This window comes from Protomyctophum bolini, assembly GCF_963924005.1.
Source record: "Protomyctophum bolini genome assembly, chromosome: 17".
NCBI classification, from domain to species: domain Eukaryota; kingdom Metazoa; phylum Chordata; class Actinopteri; order Myctophiformes; family Myctophidae; genus Protomyctophum; species Protomyctophum bolini.
This window is the reverse complement of record NC_137878.1, coordinates 33,326,275-33,342,332: the sequence shown is the minus strand read 5'-3', so window position 1 is coordinate 33,342,332 and position 16,058 is coordinate 33,326,275. Positions and strand designations below refer to the sequence as shown.

The 16,058-nt window shown below is 46.0% G+C and overlaps 1 protein-coding gene across 7 annotated transcripts in view; it reads left to right on the top strand.

Moving 5' to 3' along the window:
- arid1ab (AT-rich interactive domain 1Ab) overlaps window positions 1–15,830 on the top strand; it is an 85,929-nt gene extending 70,099 nt beyond the window's left edge. Inside the window, exons 15-27 of one of the 7 annotated variants that reach the window (XM_080787880.1) lie at window positions 2,321–2,462; window positions 3,450–3,569; window positions 4,848–4,944; window positions 5,650–5,965; window positions 7,455–7,741; window positions 8,236–8,479; window positions 9,178–9,308; window positions 9,551–9,817; window positions 10,075–10,281; window positions 10,609–10,827; window positions 11,207–11,736; window positions 12,047–12,076; window positions 13,011–15,830. In XM_080787880.1, coding sequence (XP_080644006.1) covers window positions 2,321–2,462; window positions 3,450–3,569; window positions 4,848–4,944; window positions 5,650–5,965; window positions 7,455–7,741; window positions 8,236–8,479; window positions 9,178–9,308; window positions 9,551–9,817; window positions 10,075–10,281; window positions 10,609–10,827; window positions 11,207–11,736; window positions 12,047–12,076; window positions 13,011–13,836 — 3,416 coding nt within the window. In that variant the 3' untranslated portion in view covers window positions 13,837–15,830. Of the gene's footprint in view, window positions 1–2,320; window positions 2,463–3,446; window positions 3,570–4,847; window positions 4,945–5,646; window positions 5,966–7,454; window positions 7,742–8,235; window positions 8,480–9,177; window positions 9,309–9,550; window positions 9,818–10,074; window positions 10,282–10,608; window positions 10,828–11,206; window positions 11,737–12,046; window positions 12,077–13,010 lie in introns of all 7 variants that reach the window. The other 6 variants (XM_080787878.1, XM_080787877.1, XM_080787879.1 and 3 more) reach the window with 6 other exon arrangements.
- Window positions 15,831–16,058: the final 228 nt, after the last annotated feature.

Genomic DNA, 16,058 nt, shown 5'->3' with positions numbered 1-16,058 from the left:
TTCCAAAAATGTGTGTTGCAAAAGTCAGCCTGTTGGTGGCGCTATAACAGGCCAATGTGAAAAGGGTGGGATATATTCCTCAGCCTAGTAGGAAAGTCTGTGAAAGATTTCACGTAAATTGCATGCTGCGTTCATGATTTGAGGCTTTTTGTTCAAAACGAGCCAATCCTGCAAACTTTGAAAGCCAATGTTAGCAAATGAATAGAATGGAATCTGAAATATCGAACAGATCCGTCTTGAACAGATGACTATAGAGATATTGTGTAACGATTTGCGGGATTTTTGGACAGAATCTGGAGGAGTAATATCAAATAATGTGTTTTACAAATGTCAGCCTCCTGGTGGTGCTATAACAGGCCGTTCTGGAAAATTTGGGGCAGAGGTTCATGGTGGCATTCAGGGAGTGTGTGTGCAAAATGTGGCATCGACCGGGTTAACCGTGCAGGAGATTAGTTGGTAACAGACGGACGGACAAAACATACTCTCTCCCCACGCCTTCGGCCTGGTGGAGACAAAAATCACACTTGTGTGAAGTAAGAGGTGCTCTTATCATCATACAGTACATCACATTCCGTGCTCAATCAAATCATCACAAATGTAATTCGGCCAATCACTTTTCTGCCCTCACTTTTATCTTCAATATGTACTGTGCTCAGCCAATCAAATCATCGCTTTGGGTTGATCAACCAATCATCAGCCAATGTTTGACTCAAAGCTGGGCATAGGAGGGGCTATCTGAAATGGCCGATGTGTACTTCCGCCCGGTTCAGATCGCCGTCTATGGTAACGGGAGGGAATGTGTTAATGGAACCAATGGCTATATCCTCAGCCTGGTGGGTGCTGCTTCCACGTAGCCAGACTACCTTGAAATCAGAGCTCAGGGCGGGACATGTCGGACGGAATTTGATCAGAGGAAGAACAAGGACATGGTGGAGGAACAACTCTGTACTAGAAGAACAGTCGTGTACCCTCCATAGATGGATTACTCAATGGACACTACACACTTTCTACTGCCATATGTTTGTAACCTTACAGTATTATGCAAGAAGTCCACAAGATTATTTGGTTATGGTTATTTGGTTTTGGTTTCATGGCATTGTAGCAGCAATAACAACAATAACAAAGACATCTGTGATACAATAAGAATAGCAACAGTAGTAGGAAGACGATGAAGAACAATATCAAAGTATGTACATTAATCATAGCACGTTGTGAGGTGCTGTGTGCGTTATATCCATATGTACTGTGTAAGGTGTTGATATAATGTCTCTGTCGACCGTGTGTGGGAGTGTCAGTGTGTGTGTGTGTGTGTGTGTGTGTGCCAGTGTGAACAGCATAGAGGTTTTTCTATTGGAAGTTGGCTGTGCTTTTGATTCAAGTTTAGAGGAAGCTTTCCTTACTAAACAAGTAAAATATCAACCATTAGTACAGGCCATTATACAACTGGGCTATACGTGTCGGCTCATTGTTTTTATATTTGGCAGCCTGGGCAATGTCCACAGGCTGGTGGTCAGAGGCTTGAGGATTATGGGATTGTCCAAGTGTGAAGCAAAGCAACTTGCAACATACTGTACAGTCTGTCTATTTGGAGGAGAAGGTGCTTTTTGTACCCATGATTTACTTTCGGTGTTGGTAATATGACAGACTGAAGTGACCAATGTTTGCTGTGAATAAGTTAATGTGTTGCCTATGTTCTGTACATGTAGGGCTTGTTTGGACTCAAGCACTGAGACACATGATGTTTCGAATGTGTGGGATATCAAAAGCAACTGAAACATATTTATGCCCTTGATGATGTATTTTATAAATGTGGACTCAAATTGTGTGTGTGTGTGTGTGTGTGTGTGTGTGTGTGTGTGTGTGTGTGTGTGTGCGCGCGCGCGCATTGTTAGCATGCATCCTGCACTGTAATTCAGTTATCTTTTTATTGTAAACTGCCATTGTGCAGTCGAGTGGCCTACGTGTTTTGAATGTGCCTGATGGAGGGGATTGGAACTGGTCGGAATAACGTGTTCCTTCCACGCGCTACGTCCAACCAGAATAACGTGTTCCTTCCACGCTTCCCCCTGGCAGTTGGAATTGGACAGCTTTGACACTGGGTGAAAAAATGGGTTGCAAAATCGTGGGATACTTTTTGATGCTTTTGAATTTGAATCCTGAAAAACGTAACAGTTTTGGACATGCAAGGTTTCCACCCAAAAGAGACGATAGCAGTTTGCCATGTCTGCTAGTCGCCAATGCCAAATTTGAGATTGACAAATGCTAATATTGTCCTTTTGTTTGTCATTTTTCTCTCCTGCTTTTTTTTCTTCTTCTAAAGCCGGGGAGCAGTTCATGTCTCCAGGCCCGGGTCCCAACAGCGGGATGGCGGAGCAGTACACCAGAGGGCCGCCGGGCCCCATGGCCACCATGCAGCTGGGTCAGAGACAGCAGTACCCCTACGGACCCGGATACGACCGCAGGTAACGAGTGGACCACGGTGTCCCCATGTAGGACTGTTGTAGAGTGATTACCTTAACGAGTGGACCACGGTGTCCCCATGTAGGACTGTCGTAGAGTGATTACCTTTAACTCATTTACTGCAGACTCTGTGCAGAGAATATTTAAACGAAACAGCCCAGACTGACAGAATTGCCGTCTGTGTTTTTACTCACCTTTTAATACCCTGAAGACCTGAGGCCCATTCTACAAATGCCTTCTATGTCGCTAGTGCTTAAACTTGTTCGTGCCAGGGACCCCCAGAAGCAAAGATTTGTTTAAAAACAAATAAGCTCAAGACTTTTCTAAAATGTTCAAAACTAGCAGATGTACAAGTGGTGAGCTTGTATATCTGCTATTTATGATTACCCTTGCTCTAAATCCTAATGCTGCGTTCACACTGGCAGATGCCAAAGATGCAAAGCTATGCAGCGTATTTGTAGCTTTGCATCTTTGTAGCGATATGTATAGCTAAAAAATAAAAGTCAATAAAATGACAGATGGTTTAACGTTTAATGGGTTAATACCAGAGATCTCAGAATGTATGGTCTCGTTTGTTTGTAGCCTATTCTGCTTTCTTTCTGCCACACTCGTGCCACTGTGAATGGCCAAATTTGGCGAAAACAGCTGATCTCGATAGATGGACCTTTATTGATTCCGTGGGGGAAATTGAGTTGCCCGAAGCAGCAGGACAGCAGTTAAAGTACAGATAGGGTAAAAGAGGTGCTGTGTGGGATATAGCTAAGAGTAGCTAGCTGCACAATATCCAGTAGTCAGAAAGAAGAAGCGGAAAATAGCTCTATTATATGGCAGTTTACAGCACTGAGCAGTAACGAATGCATCCAATCACCCCACTGGGGTTATAGACTCCTGGGGGACTATCATGCCAAAATATGGAGTCCCGGGTCGACCATGTCCATGACGTCTGGCCTCACTATATATATGTGTGTGTGTGCGTGTCTCCCAAGCAGAGCGGAGCCCGGCATGGGCCCTGAAGGCAGCATGGGCCCCGGGGCCCCCCAGGCCAACCTCCACCCCTCTGGGGCCGAACCGGGGATGTACTCGCCGGGCCGCCCGCCTCAGCAGCAACGGTCAGAAACCACCGTTTACATCTCACTGTAAAACAACGCATGTCTTTTCAGTAGTTTTAATGAATTGAATAAAGTTATTATTAAAAGGGTGCCCAGTTGATAACACTTCATTTGGATTCACTCCATGATTCAGTCTGAATGTGCTGTTTTCTGAGATGGAGGTGTGGCCAAAGTTGTACTCTTTGGCGATTGGTTCATGACGGATCATCCCCATTGGGCCGGTTAGACTTTCAACCAAGCAAACCCCGCCTCACGTTGGGATCTCCATATATGGGCATAAAATGGACACAGACAGATCTCCATACATGGGCTTTAAATGGGGGCACGGACGGACAGATGGAGATATGTCCATAAATGGGCATAAAAGGGACAAAAGTACAGATACGGGGTAAAAGGGACAAAGACATTCAGAGAGATCTCCGTATATGGGCATTCATTGGGACATGGACAGACAGATGAAGAGATCTCATATACGGGCATTAGATGTGACACTGACATCATTGCGAACGCAGTGATTGCGAACGCAGTGAGCACTTACTATGAGACCTAGCAGATCATGTCTGTCTGTGTGTCTGTCTCTTACTGGTACTGTAGTCGGTGTATAACAGACATGCAGAACAGAACAGTGTAGGCGTCTAGCAGACACTCACCCAGAGTGACTTCACAAGTGCGAGATTAGAATAAACAGTGAGAATGGGCTCTGAAAAGAACCCAGGGTAAGTAAGCACACACATAGACTGTGAGAAGCAGTTAGTCATTCTCAACCTTTTTGGAGGGCTAGTGCTTGGCTTTTGAAATGACGTCATGTGGCAGTGAAATCTATGGACTTTTAATGTTAAACAAACATTGACGACGTGAGACGTCATGTGGCCAACATACTGTAAATACATCTTGTGACTGGTTTCGTTTGTGACTGGTTTCGTAACGTATAGTGACACTTTCCATTCACGTCACACAAGTGTGATATTCTTTTCTCCCAGGACCCCCAGTTTAATATGCATTAGACCACGGACCCCCATTTCATACCATGTTTTATCTCTGCATACCCCAATCTACACCGACAATCCCTCAATGATAATTTAAGAGTGTGCACATTTGGGTTCCATTTGTGATTCCATTTGTACACTCTCAGAGTTACAGAGCCGTTAAGCATTCACATTTGGAACCCCAGGTGGTCCCGGGGCCTCTAAGAAACTAAGATACCAGTCTTTATATTAACCGTTCAGCGCCTAAAAGGAGAGATGTATGACTGTTGTTGTTTCTTGCTCTGTTCCATAGGCATGACTCCTATGGCAACCAGTATCCTGGCCAAGGAGCTCCACCTGGTGGACAGTACCCCAACCAGCAGCCAGGAATGTACCCCCAGCAACAACCGGTGAGAGAACATTTTGTACACTGTTGGCGTTCTCCTCTCCCACAAGCTGCACAGCCAGCCAGACCCCCTGCCATTGATTTGGACGCGTTTCACTGGTTTTTCGAAATGGCATTCCAAATTCCCAAAACGTGGATGATATCCGTTGATTGCTGCATCATTAGTCTGGCTTTGATCCCTTCGTATCATTATGGTTGATTATGTAATGATGATTAAAGCCAGATCGATGCATCAGCCAGACCATTAATTCAGCTATTATGCAGGCGATAGTTTTTTTGCACTTTCAACCCGATGCATGTCATCATAGAACATTTTCAAAATAATAATTATAAGAATAATAAAATAATAATAACTTGTATTGGAGATTTCACTGTATTTTTTTTATGAATGCGTAAAATGTAATTTTGTCCAGTCTTTGTGGTTCAATACATTAATACAATATAACTTATACAATTGGGGTTAAATGTTAAAGGCCTACTATTTGTCACATGCATTGCTGTATGTGAAATTATATTTTCCTGTTCCTCTATTGAGACATTTAGATCGTGTCAAAGGTCATGTCTCACCTAGACACAGGAGCTGTCACGAATGTTCAAGTGAAACATTTCAGATGACTTAAACTAAGTGGAATTTTATTCAAAAGACTGGCTAAAACTAAAACTAAATCAACACCACACTGAATGGTTGTAATGTGTGTGTGTCCAGCAGAACTACAAGAGACCTGCAGACGGGGGCTACGGTCCCCCTGCCAAGCGCCACGAGGGGGACATGTACAACGTCCCCTACAGTGGCCAGCAGCAGCCGGGCGGACCCCAGACCTCCGGTCCCCAGGGGCCCCAGCAGGACATGTACAACCAGTACAACGCCTACCCCGGAGGGGACCGGCGGGGGCCCCCACCAGGCCCACAGAACCAGTTCCCCTTTCCCTTCGGCCGGGACCGGGGGCCCCCTGGGGCCTCGGCGGGTCCCAACCCCCAGTCCCCCGGCATGCCCCCACAGATGATGGCCAGCCCCATGGCTTCAGGTAAGGAGCCCGAGATAATCGCACTTTTCATTCGCTTAATCGTCTGACTGGTTATTCATTCGTCTCTATGAAATAATATGTTGATAAAAAGTTTTTTCCAAGATGGAGTAGCAGATCTACGAATAGCAGATCTACGTGTTGACAATGCAGTAATTTCATTGTATATTTAAGTTATTGGTCATACTGTATCTGCCCTGTGCAATTGTCGTTTAGAAAGCGTAAAGGTCAAACTGAATGTAATTTTTTGAGAGCCCCTCGGAGCCCCTCCGATGTCTGGCTTTCAGAAATTATGTCTATAAAAGTCCATAAATTATGTCTATGGACTTTTAATGCTTGCTTTAACACAATCCCTACTTTTGGCGGAATGCTCCACCATGAGGAATGTAATAACCTTCCGCTCCTGTCGGAATGCTCCGTCAGATTAGCTTTATTATTGATATCAAACCGGATCGCTGATTTCAATTTTTTCATTATTATTTTGGCTCGGCCTTTCCTTCTTTAGCGATCCTAGACCGGGTTGCGCAACAGCGGTCCCGTCCACCTCCCATTATACAGGCAGACTAAAAGCTGAATAACTCCTAATCTACGGAGCTCTCCATGGTTTGGTCAATTAGCGCGATGTTCGGAGGTCTTTGCTGATTATCCGGTGGTCTAGATGGAAACATTGGTGCTTTCTAGAGCAGGTGTTCCCAAACTTTTTTGGACCAGGTACCCCTTTTGGGGTAGATATTTTTCCAGGTACCCCCTCATCCTCGCAACACGGATAACTGTCTAAATGTATACGTCTAAATGTATACGTCTAAATGTATACGTCTAAATGTATACGTTTAAATGTAGACGTCTAAATGTAAACGTCTAAATGTAGACGTCTAAATGTAGACTTCTAAATGTATACAGACGTCTAAATGTGTACGTCTAAATGTAGACGTCTAAATGTGTACGTCTTCTCTTATGGGGGTCCCTGGCATATCTTTTCAAATGGGGGTCCACGGGCTAAGTAGTGTCAATTTGGGGGTCCTTGACATGAAAAAGTTTGGGAACCACTGCTTTAAACACTTTAGCACTTTATGAACATGAACAAAATAGATGAGTCCCCCCTGGAACTCCCTCAGGTACCCCTGGGGGTCCCCGGACCCCACTTTGGGAACCACTGTTCTAGAGCAAGGATGGCTATATTTTAGCTCGCTAGCATTGACGCTATTTATTTAGCATAAGATGGACGCCCACAACATCCGTTTCTGTGCTGTGTGCGCAACCTCTAAATCGCCCCCACAGACCGTGGCAGTCAGAGGTTGGATTTGCGTCCAGCAGGTGGCAGTAAACCTGTTAAGGAGTGACGTCATGTGGCAGCCACAGTTCACCCTCACTTCACACAAGTGTGATTTATTCATATCCTTCAACATTCAAAATCATGAATTCAGTGCAGCGCAATCATTTGGGCGACAATGAATCAACTATTAAAAATGTCATTTCCATTTTCCACCTTCAGGTCCCGACGGCCCCCAGGGCCCCATGTGGCAGAGCCGCAACGAGATGGGGGGCTACCCCGGCTACCCCAACCGCCAGGGGCCTCCCGGGCCGGGCCAGGGCCCCGGCGGCTACCACGGCATGAACCGGCCCGAGGAGATGATGCCGTCGGACCAGCGCATGAGCGAGGGTCCGTGGCCGGGGCACGTGAACCAGCGGCAGCCCCCCTACGTTCCAGGAGCCTCGGGACCACCCATGTCCCGACCGCTGCCTTCCAACTACCAGAACGCACAGAACCACATTCCACAGGTACACCCGGTTGTTTTAGTTCACAAAAGAACAAATACTAGAATTTATTTGATGAATTTAATAATAATAAAAAAGAAAAGGAAATTAGAAACAAAAACTAAGCGATACTCAACTGAAACTGTATTGTGTTTACTAAAATAATCATAGAGAAACTGAACTTAGTCTTTGTCAATATTTCAAACATAAGCCTAGTATTTTGAATGGATATGAGATCTATCTTCCACTTTCTTTTGTTTTGCTGTGCTAGTTTTAACTGCGACTATATTCCAATGGTGGTATGTTTTACAATAGTATTTCTCCATTTGAAATTGAGTTCGTAGATCGACTATTTTTGGAAAAGAGATTTGGTACAGACAGGGAAAGAAACTACTGAGCCACCTCCAGTCTAATCTACTAAGTCTACAAGTGTTTAAGTGGCTAAAACCGAATTAAACCTTTAAAATTGAAAGCATGAAGTCACAGAAATTATACAAATAAAAGTGTAAACCTTGCAGGTATCGAGCCCAGCGCCCATGCCCAGGCCCATGGAGAGCAGGACGTCTCCCAGTAAGTCTCCCTACATGCACCCGTCGGGCATCAAGATGCAGAAGGCCGGGCCGCCCGTGCCCGCCTCCCACATAGGCCAGCACCCCGTCCACCCGCCCCATATCCGGCGGGACGTCAGCTTCCCCCCTGGCTCGGTAGAGGCGTCGCAACCCCACCTCAAACCCCGACGGAGGCTCACCATGAAAGACATCGGTAATGAGGAAACTCTTATTTGTTTTGACCTTTTTCTAATACTTTATATTTTCTTCTACTCCACTACGTCTCAGAGGCAAACATTGCACTTTTTACTTCAACTACTTTTCGGCTTTCTAAGGAGCTGGTGAGAGATGAAGAGACCCCCGTTACTGAACAAACACTCCACAGCAATGACCACTATCACAATATAGAGCTTTTTATCTCCTTGGCAAAAAACATTAACCCCAAAGCATCTCTCACAATGCCTTTAACTTTATGTATACAGCAACCAGGTGGCATTCCTTAACAGAATCACTCATCGAAACTCAACCACATTAAGTTAAAATAATACCTTTAAAAAAGGTTGTGTAGGAAACTAGGTTAAATAAGGGGATATTTACGTGCGAGCCATAGAAATTATTTGAGATAATCGCAATACTTTTGTCATAATCATTTCCATGTTGAAAAATCTTCATACATGAAAAAAAGCTGAAATAGCAGATCTACGAGCTTACAATGCGTCACTTTAGGACGTGTTGCAAGCTTGTAGATTTCTGCTATTTCAGTAATTTCTTACCAGGCAAAAGGAAAGGTTTTCTTTCTAATGTTAGACGCCAAAAACACAATTTAAACATTAATCGCAATTTGTGACAAATTAATTAATTATCAACTTGAATTTGTAACCGTGACATTCATTCATTCTTCTCTGTCCACAGGGACACCGGAGGCTTGGAGGGTGATGATGTCTCTAAAGTCGGGTCTACTGGCAGAAAGCACCTGGGCCCTGGACACCATTAATATTCTACTGTACGATGACAACAGCATCACCACCTTTAACCTCTGCCAGGTATGGCTTTTGATACACCTTCTGAGCTTGTTGATCGGCTGCGTTTGCTACTTTTGTTGTTTTGTGTGACACTATAGTAAATAAATCAATAATTCAGCTCTCTAAATTACGGGGTAAAAAAATGTGATGAGCGGTTTCTGCCTGAGATCCATGATCCTGGTTGCTAATGAAAGGTGAACTGTGTGTGTGTGTGTGTGTGTGTGTGTGTGTGTGTGTGTGTGTGTGCTCGCTCATGCGTTCAGCTGCCTGGCTTCCTGGAGCTGGTGGTGGAGTACTTCAGGCGGTGTCTCATCGAGATCTTCGGCATCCTGAAGGAGTACGAGGTGGGCGACCCCGGCCAGCGGACCCTCATCGACCCCAACGCTGCCGAGGACGTGCTGGACGACTTCCCCATGCCCGCCGACATGCTGGCCGAGCCCGACACCGACGAAGAGGAGGAGGACGAAGACGACGCCAAGTCCAACCCTCCACCGCCGCCACAGTCCTCGTCCCCGCCGACGCTAGTCCAGGTGCGTAGGGGGGGAGGGGTCGATAAAATAGATTTTTTCTAATAGAATGTTAAAGAATTGATTGATTTATTTTTTAAATCCCACCCGTGTGAAGTGAGGGGCGCTCTTATCATCGTACATTATCATACATCATCTCATTCCGGCCAATCACAATTTGCGTCCTCACATTCGTCATCAATGTTTGTGTTTACACAAACGTTCAAAATTGTCCATTCATTGTCAATGGCATTTAATGTGTTGTATTACTATCTATCCAGGTGAAACAGGAGGAGGAGGATATGGAAGCTGCGGACAAGGCCAAGTCGGTTCCTTCTTCATCCAAGGAAGAGGAGGAGCCAAAAGGAGACCCCGCCTCCTCGTCCTCTGTCAAGGAGCCCGTCTCCTCGGGTTCGACCCCGGAGGCTGTCGTCGTCCCTGTCGAAAAGCCCAAACAGGCCAGCAAGTTTGATAAACTCCCCATCAAGGTAATGCAATACCCAATAAGGAGCACGTCAGCGCAGTCATCATCTTCTTAAGAACAAATCACGGCTTGCTTGTTTAAATTGTTTGTTTTTAACGCAGTGAACCATTTTCATAGTGTTTTATGTAATGGTATGTACCTGATGCTTGTTCTTTGTTGTGTTTTGTGTGTCCAAGGACCACAACGGAAATTAAATTGCGGTCACACAATTTATCACACACAAAACAGACTTTATTGTCTTTCTATCCGCTTTCTTTTCTGTGAGGAGCGTTTATAAAAAAAAATCCTGTTAAACGTAACTTCTAATCAATCCAAATGTATCCAAATCCAGGTGGTGCGTAAGAAGAACCCATTCCTGGGCAGCCACTCGTCCAAACTGGGCCAGAGGCAGAGCTTCGACAGCGGGCTGATCCACTGGAGCATCGGTGGCGGAGACACCACAGAACACATCCAGACACACTTCGAGAGCCGCAAGCACCTCCTCAAGTCCCGAAAACGAACGCTGGCGGCCGGCGAGAGTCGCAAGAATGCCTCGAACGCACGTGAAACGGTAGGCTTATTATTATTGTTAATATTCTATAATCGACTGATTGCAGTTACTTGAGATCATCGTGGGTATTTGATCGTTTCTATTCATCTTTATTTAGTCAAATGACGGAAATAGCTGTTCTACAAACTCACAACGTGTCGCTCCACTATTTTTGAACGCTTTTGAAAACATTTTTTTTATTTTTTTATTTGGCCTGTTTTGGCCATAAGTACATTATGTATTTGTATTATTGGTACCACACATTGTCAGACATTTCTTTTTATAGTTATTTGTCATATCTGCCCTGTGATATTTTGTTAGTCTTCAATGCCAAATCCACAAAATCATTAATTGCAATTATCCATACGATTAATCAACCAAAATGTCCCCATCGTGACAGGCCTCCGAGGCGGCAGCGTCGACGGAAAACCCCGAGCGAGGAGGAGGAGCCAAGGCGGCGAGTGACGAGGCCCGGCAACAACAACAACAGTCGTCGTCGTCGTCTTCTTCGGAATCGCAGAAGTCGTCACCGTCGTCGTCCGCAGACAAAGCGCCCGCTCTGCTCCCCCTGCAGGGGACACAGGTGGTCATGGCCACCATCGACGACGTCCTCTCGGCGCGCCCCGGCTCGGTGACGGAGGAGGCCATGCGCGGCTCGGCCGACGAGCAGCGGGGGAGCGGCAAGTTCCTGTTCAACCCGGCGGAGCTGCAGCGCCGGCGCCACATCAAGATCCTGGAGGACGAGCCACACAGCAAGGACGAGACGCCGCTCAGCGTGCTGACGGACTGGCAGGACTCGCTGGCCCGCCGCTGCGTCTGCGTGTCCAACATCGTGCGCAGCCTCTCCTTCGTCCCCGGCAACGACGAGGAGATGTCCAAGCACCCTGGGCTGCTGCTGCTACTGGGACGGCTGGTGCTGCTGCACCACAGGTACGTACTGTAGGAGGTGTATCAATGCTGCAATGTTAAACCTGCTGTTACAAGTAAAAGTCCGATATTCAAAATTAATTTGAGTAAAAGTACAAAAGCATTGGCTTCAAAATGGACTTAAAGCACCAAATGTAAACGTAATAATTGTGCAGAATGACATAATATTTTGAAAATAGCAGATCCACAAGCTCACAATGCGTCGCGCAACGCATAACTTACGTGGACCCCCAAGAGCAAAGATTTGAGTTAAAGATGTTAAATGTATATATTCAAAGACTTGCACAAATGTTCACCATTTCTCAAAAAATAGCAGATCTTCAAGCTCGCAGTGTGGCACGAAGTGAGTATGAAAACTTTATAAAATAAAGTGCTTACAATCTCAATTGACTTTCCCGGTCTCAATCCCTTACTTTTTGGAATAATCGAGAAGCGTGTTTTTTGCTTTTTCTACTTAAACGGGGCCAGCTGCTTCTGTCACAATTAGAACTCCATCTGTACTCCATCTTTGTGTGTCCTGTATGTCTGTTTATGTACGAGGACTGTTGCAACACAGCTCATTTAAGAGAGAGACAGCAGTAGCCTACCTGATCTTTAATTGGCAGTATTTGCACCGCTTGTTTCACACTGGTGCCATTTTTGTATACAACATAAATGGTAAATGGATTAGCCTGACGTTTGTTTTACAACATTGTTTCAACATTGCCGATTTGTGTCGCTTGTTTTTCATTTAGAGAAAAAAGGCAAACTATTTCAACCCTCTCCCCCCCTGCTTTATTATCTACCACAGTGGTTCTCAACCAGTGGTCCGGGGACCACCAGTGGTCCTTGAGGGGGTTCCAGGTGGTCCCCAGCTAAATGATGGAGAGTTGGGTAACCAAATGGATGCTTAATGGAATCTTTAACTCTTGAGTGTAAAATGGACCGGTTTCATTTTACGCTCTCAACAGTTAAAGTATTGTCAAACATCAGCAGTCATTAATTTATAAGAAGTCTACACAATTGGAGAATGTAGAAGATTTGTTATTTTGATCAATGTTTGCCTGTCATCTCTCCTTATGGTACCAACACCAATACAGCATGGAATTGTGGGGAAAAGAAGTATCCGACGATAACAAAACATTCCTTAGTTTTGGGTCTGAGAGGCTAAATCTCATCAAATGGTGGTCCGTGGCTCAAATGCCGAATAAATAATAGACCTTGACATGAAAAAGCTTGAAAAGCACTGATCTATCATATCAACGTATTTAACCGGCGCGCCCCTCTCACCCCCGCAGGCATCCCGAGCGCAAGCAGGCGCCCGTCACCTACGAGAAGGAGGACGAGGAGGACGAGGGCGTGAGCTGCGAGCGCGACGAGTGGTGGTGGGACTGCCTGGAGGTGCTGCGCGAGAACTGCCTGGTGACGCTGGCCAACATCTCGGGCCAGCTGGACCTGAGCGCCTACCCCGAGAGCATCTGCCTGCCGCTGCTGGACGGCCTGCTCCACTGGGCCGTGTGCCCCTCGGCCGAGGCCCTGGACCCCTTCCCCACGCTGGGGCCGCACGGCGCACTGTCCCCCCAGAGACTGGTCCTGGAGACGCTCAGCAAGCTGAGCATCCAGGACGACAACGTGGACCTCATCCTGGCCACGCCGCCCTTCAGCCGCCTGGAGAAGCTGTACGGCGCGCTGGTGCGCCTGGTCGGCGAGCGCAAGGCGGCCGTGTGCCGCGAGATGGCGGTGGTGCTGCTCGCCAACCTGGCGGCGGGCGACGCGCTGGCGGCGCGCACCATCGCCGTGCAGAAGGCCAGCGTGGGCAACCTGCTGGGCTTCCTGGAGGACAGCCTGGCGGCCGTGCAGTACCAGCAGAGCCAGCAGGGGTCGCTGCTGCACATGCAGGGTGGGGGGGCCGGGGGCGGGCCGGCGGGGGGGCCAGAGCCCACCAGCGTGGACATGATGCGGCGGGCGGCGCGGGCCCTGCACGCCCTCGCCAAGGTGGAGGAGAACCACTCGGAGTTCACCCTGTACGAGTCGCGGCTGCTGGACATCTCGGTGTCGCCCCTCATGAACTCGCTGGTGTCCCACGTGATCTGTGACGTACTCTTTCTCATCGGCCAGTCATGACGGCCGCTGGGGGTTTCTTTCCGTTGACCCCACGTCCCTCCCCCCCCTCCCCTTCTTTTTCTCTCTCCCTCTCCCCTTTTGTTTGTGTGTCTGTTGTTGCGTGTGAGTGAAGAGACTGCGAGGAAATGAAATACTTGTCCTGTTTTTTTTTTGTTTTTTTTTATTTTTATTTATGCAAAATCACCTCGGATTCCACTGTCTCTGTTTTAAGCCCTGCTTCCCAATCTGAAAGGAAGGAATATCATGAAGTCGCTCGCTGTGGATTCTAAAATCGTCCGATGTGTGTGTGGGGAGGGGGAGAAAACGGAACGATAAATCGGGACCCAGGTTTTTAAGGAGTGTGTGCTGCCCCTGCGGAGAAAAAAAGGACACCTATTTTTCTTTTCTTTTTTTGCTTTCTTTTTTAATGAAAAGAAAAACCTTCAGAAAAAGAAGGAAAAAAAAACAAACATAAAAACTGTAACCAAAGTTGCTGTCTCGTTTACAGTGAATTTGGGGGATAATGGTGTGTGCGCCCCCGGTGTCGTCGTCGTCCACCCCCCCCCCCCCCCCCTTTCGTGGTTGAACAGGGGAGTGATTTTTAGGGGGGGGCCGAAAAAGAAAAAACAATGTCTTTTGGTTCATGTTTTGGAGGCTAAATTAACTAGAAACTCAATGAACTCTGGTGTGATATAATTGCTGTAAAACTTGGAATCTTATATTACTTCAGCCCCTTACACGGAACCAGGCTGTGAACAGATGATGATGATGATGGTGAGGCCTGTGCAGTAGATTGTAGGAAAACTTTTTTTTCTTGTACTGTACACCTTTAAAAAGTAAAAAGAAAGGAGAAAAAAAAACTGTATACATACTGTAATAATACTGTTTCACACTGAGGCTGGCTTGGCAGCGGGGGGAAAAGAACTGTAGTTTTTAAAAACTTTCATTTTAGTTAAAATGTTCGAGAACGGAAGGAAAAAAAAGCGAAAAAAGACACAAACAAACAAAAACGGCTTTCCCCCCAAAGTTTAAAAACGGAGAAACCTTACAACACCCCGACCTCTTCTTAACTTCCTTGATTGTATGACTTGACCCTTAAATGAAAGAAGTCACCTCGTTTTAGGACAACCTCGTTTTTAGGACTCGTCCTTGACTCTTAGATGCAGCAACCAAGCTGCAGTGTATATAATACCATGTACATTACACCTCTCTCTCTCGCTCTCTCTCCCTCTTACTCTCTTCCCTTTTTTCCACCTTCTGTTGCTCTTGACCGTTTTTTTTAAACTCAGACAAATTTAAAAAGGTCATGTTCAAGACAGTGAAAGTTCACCGCATCGAGGTCGCCGCGCAGTAACAATAAATCCTCAGTTAGCGCAGCGTCCGAGTGGGAACAAACGTAACCAAATGAACCCTATAAGGGCCCGTTTGATTGCATTCGTTCCCTCTCCGCGCTACACTAACCGAAGCCTTTCCCGCGTTCGTGATTACTTGACCCCTCCTCCTCCTCTTGCTCTCTTCTGACCTCCGAGCCCCTCGGCACCACCCACCTCACCCTGCTCGTCTTCGTCTGGCCACAGGGGTGCGCTGCTGCTCTCCCGTGCAACCCCCCCCCCCCCCCTAACTCAACCCAACCAAACCTGCCAACCAACACACACAAGATCAAGTTTCTGTATCTATCTCCAGTTACAGGTTGTAAGAGAAATGTACCGACGACGCAACGAAAACAAACAAAAAAAAGAATCACTTCTGCGGCTCCATTTGAACTCTTTGTCAATAACAAGCTATAGACCTTGATGAAGAAACCATTTGATTTTTTTTTTTGTTTTCTTTGTTTTATTTTAATTTGTTCTTTTTTTTTTCCAGTGATGCGGATTCTGCATATTTGTATTTCAGACGATGTAGCTAAAAACCCCTTGATGTAAATTCCTCTTTTTCCTTTTTTTGGCTTAATGAATATCATTTATTCAGTATGAAAATCTTTATACTATATGTTCCACGTGTTAAGAATAAATGTACATGAAATCTTCATAAGATGTTGGCTGTTGATTTATTCATTATTCCCCACCTATGTGATGTCTCTCTCTCTCTCTCTCTCTCTCTCTCATTATTATTATTATTATATATTAGGGGTTTAACAATAGTTGATATATAGCACGATACACATCAATTATGTAAATCAATACAGTAAATGATCTGTGTAAAACGTGCAAGATTTATTTTATTTTATGGGAAAAGGGATTATT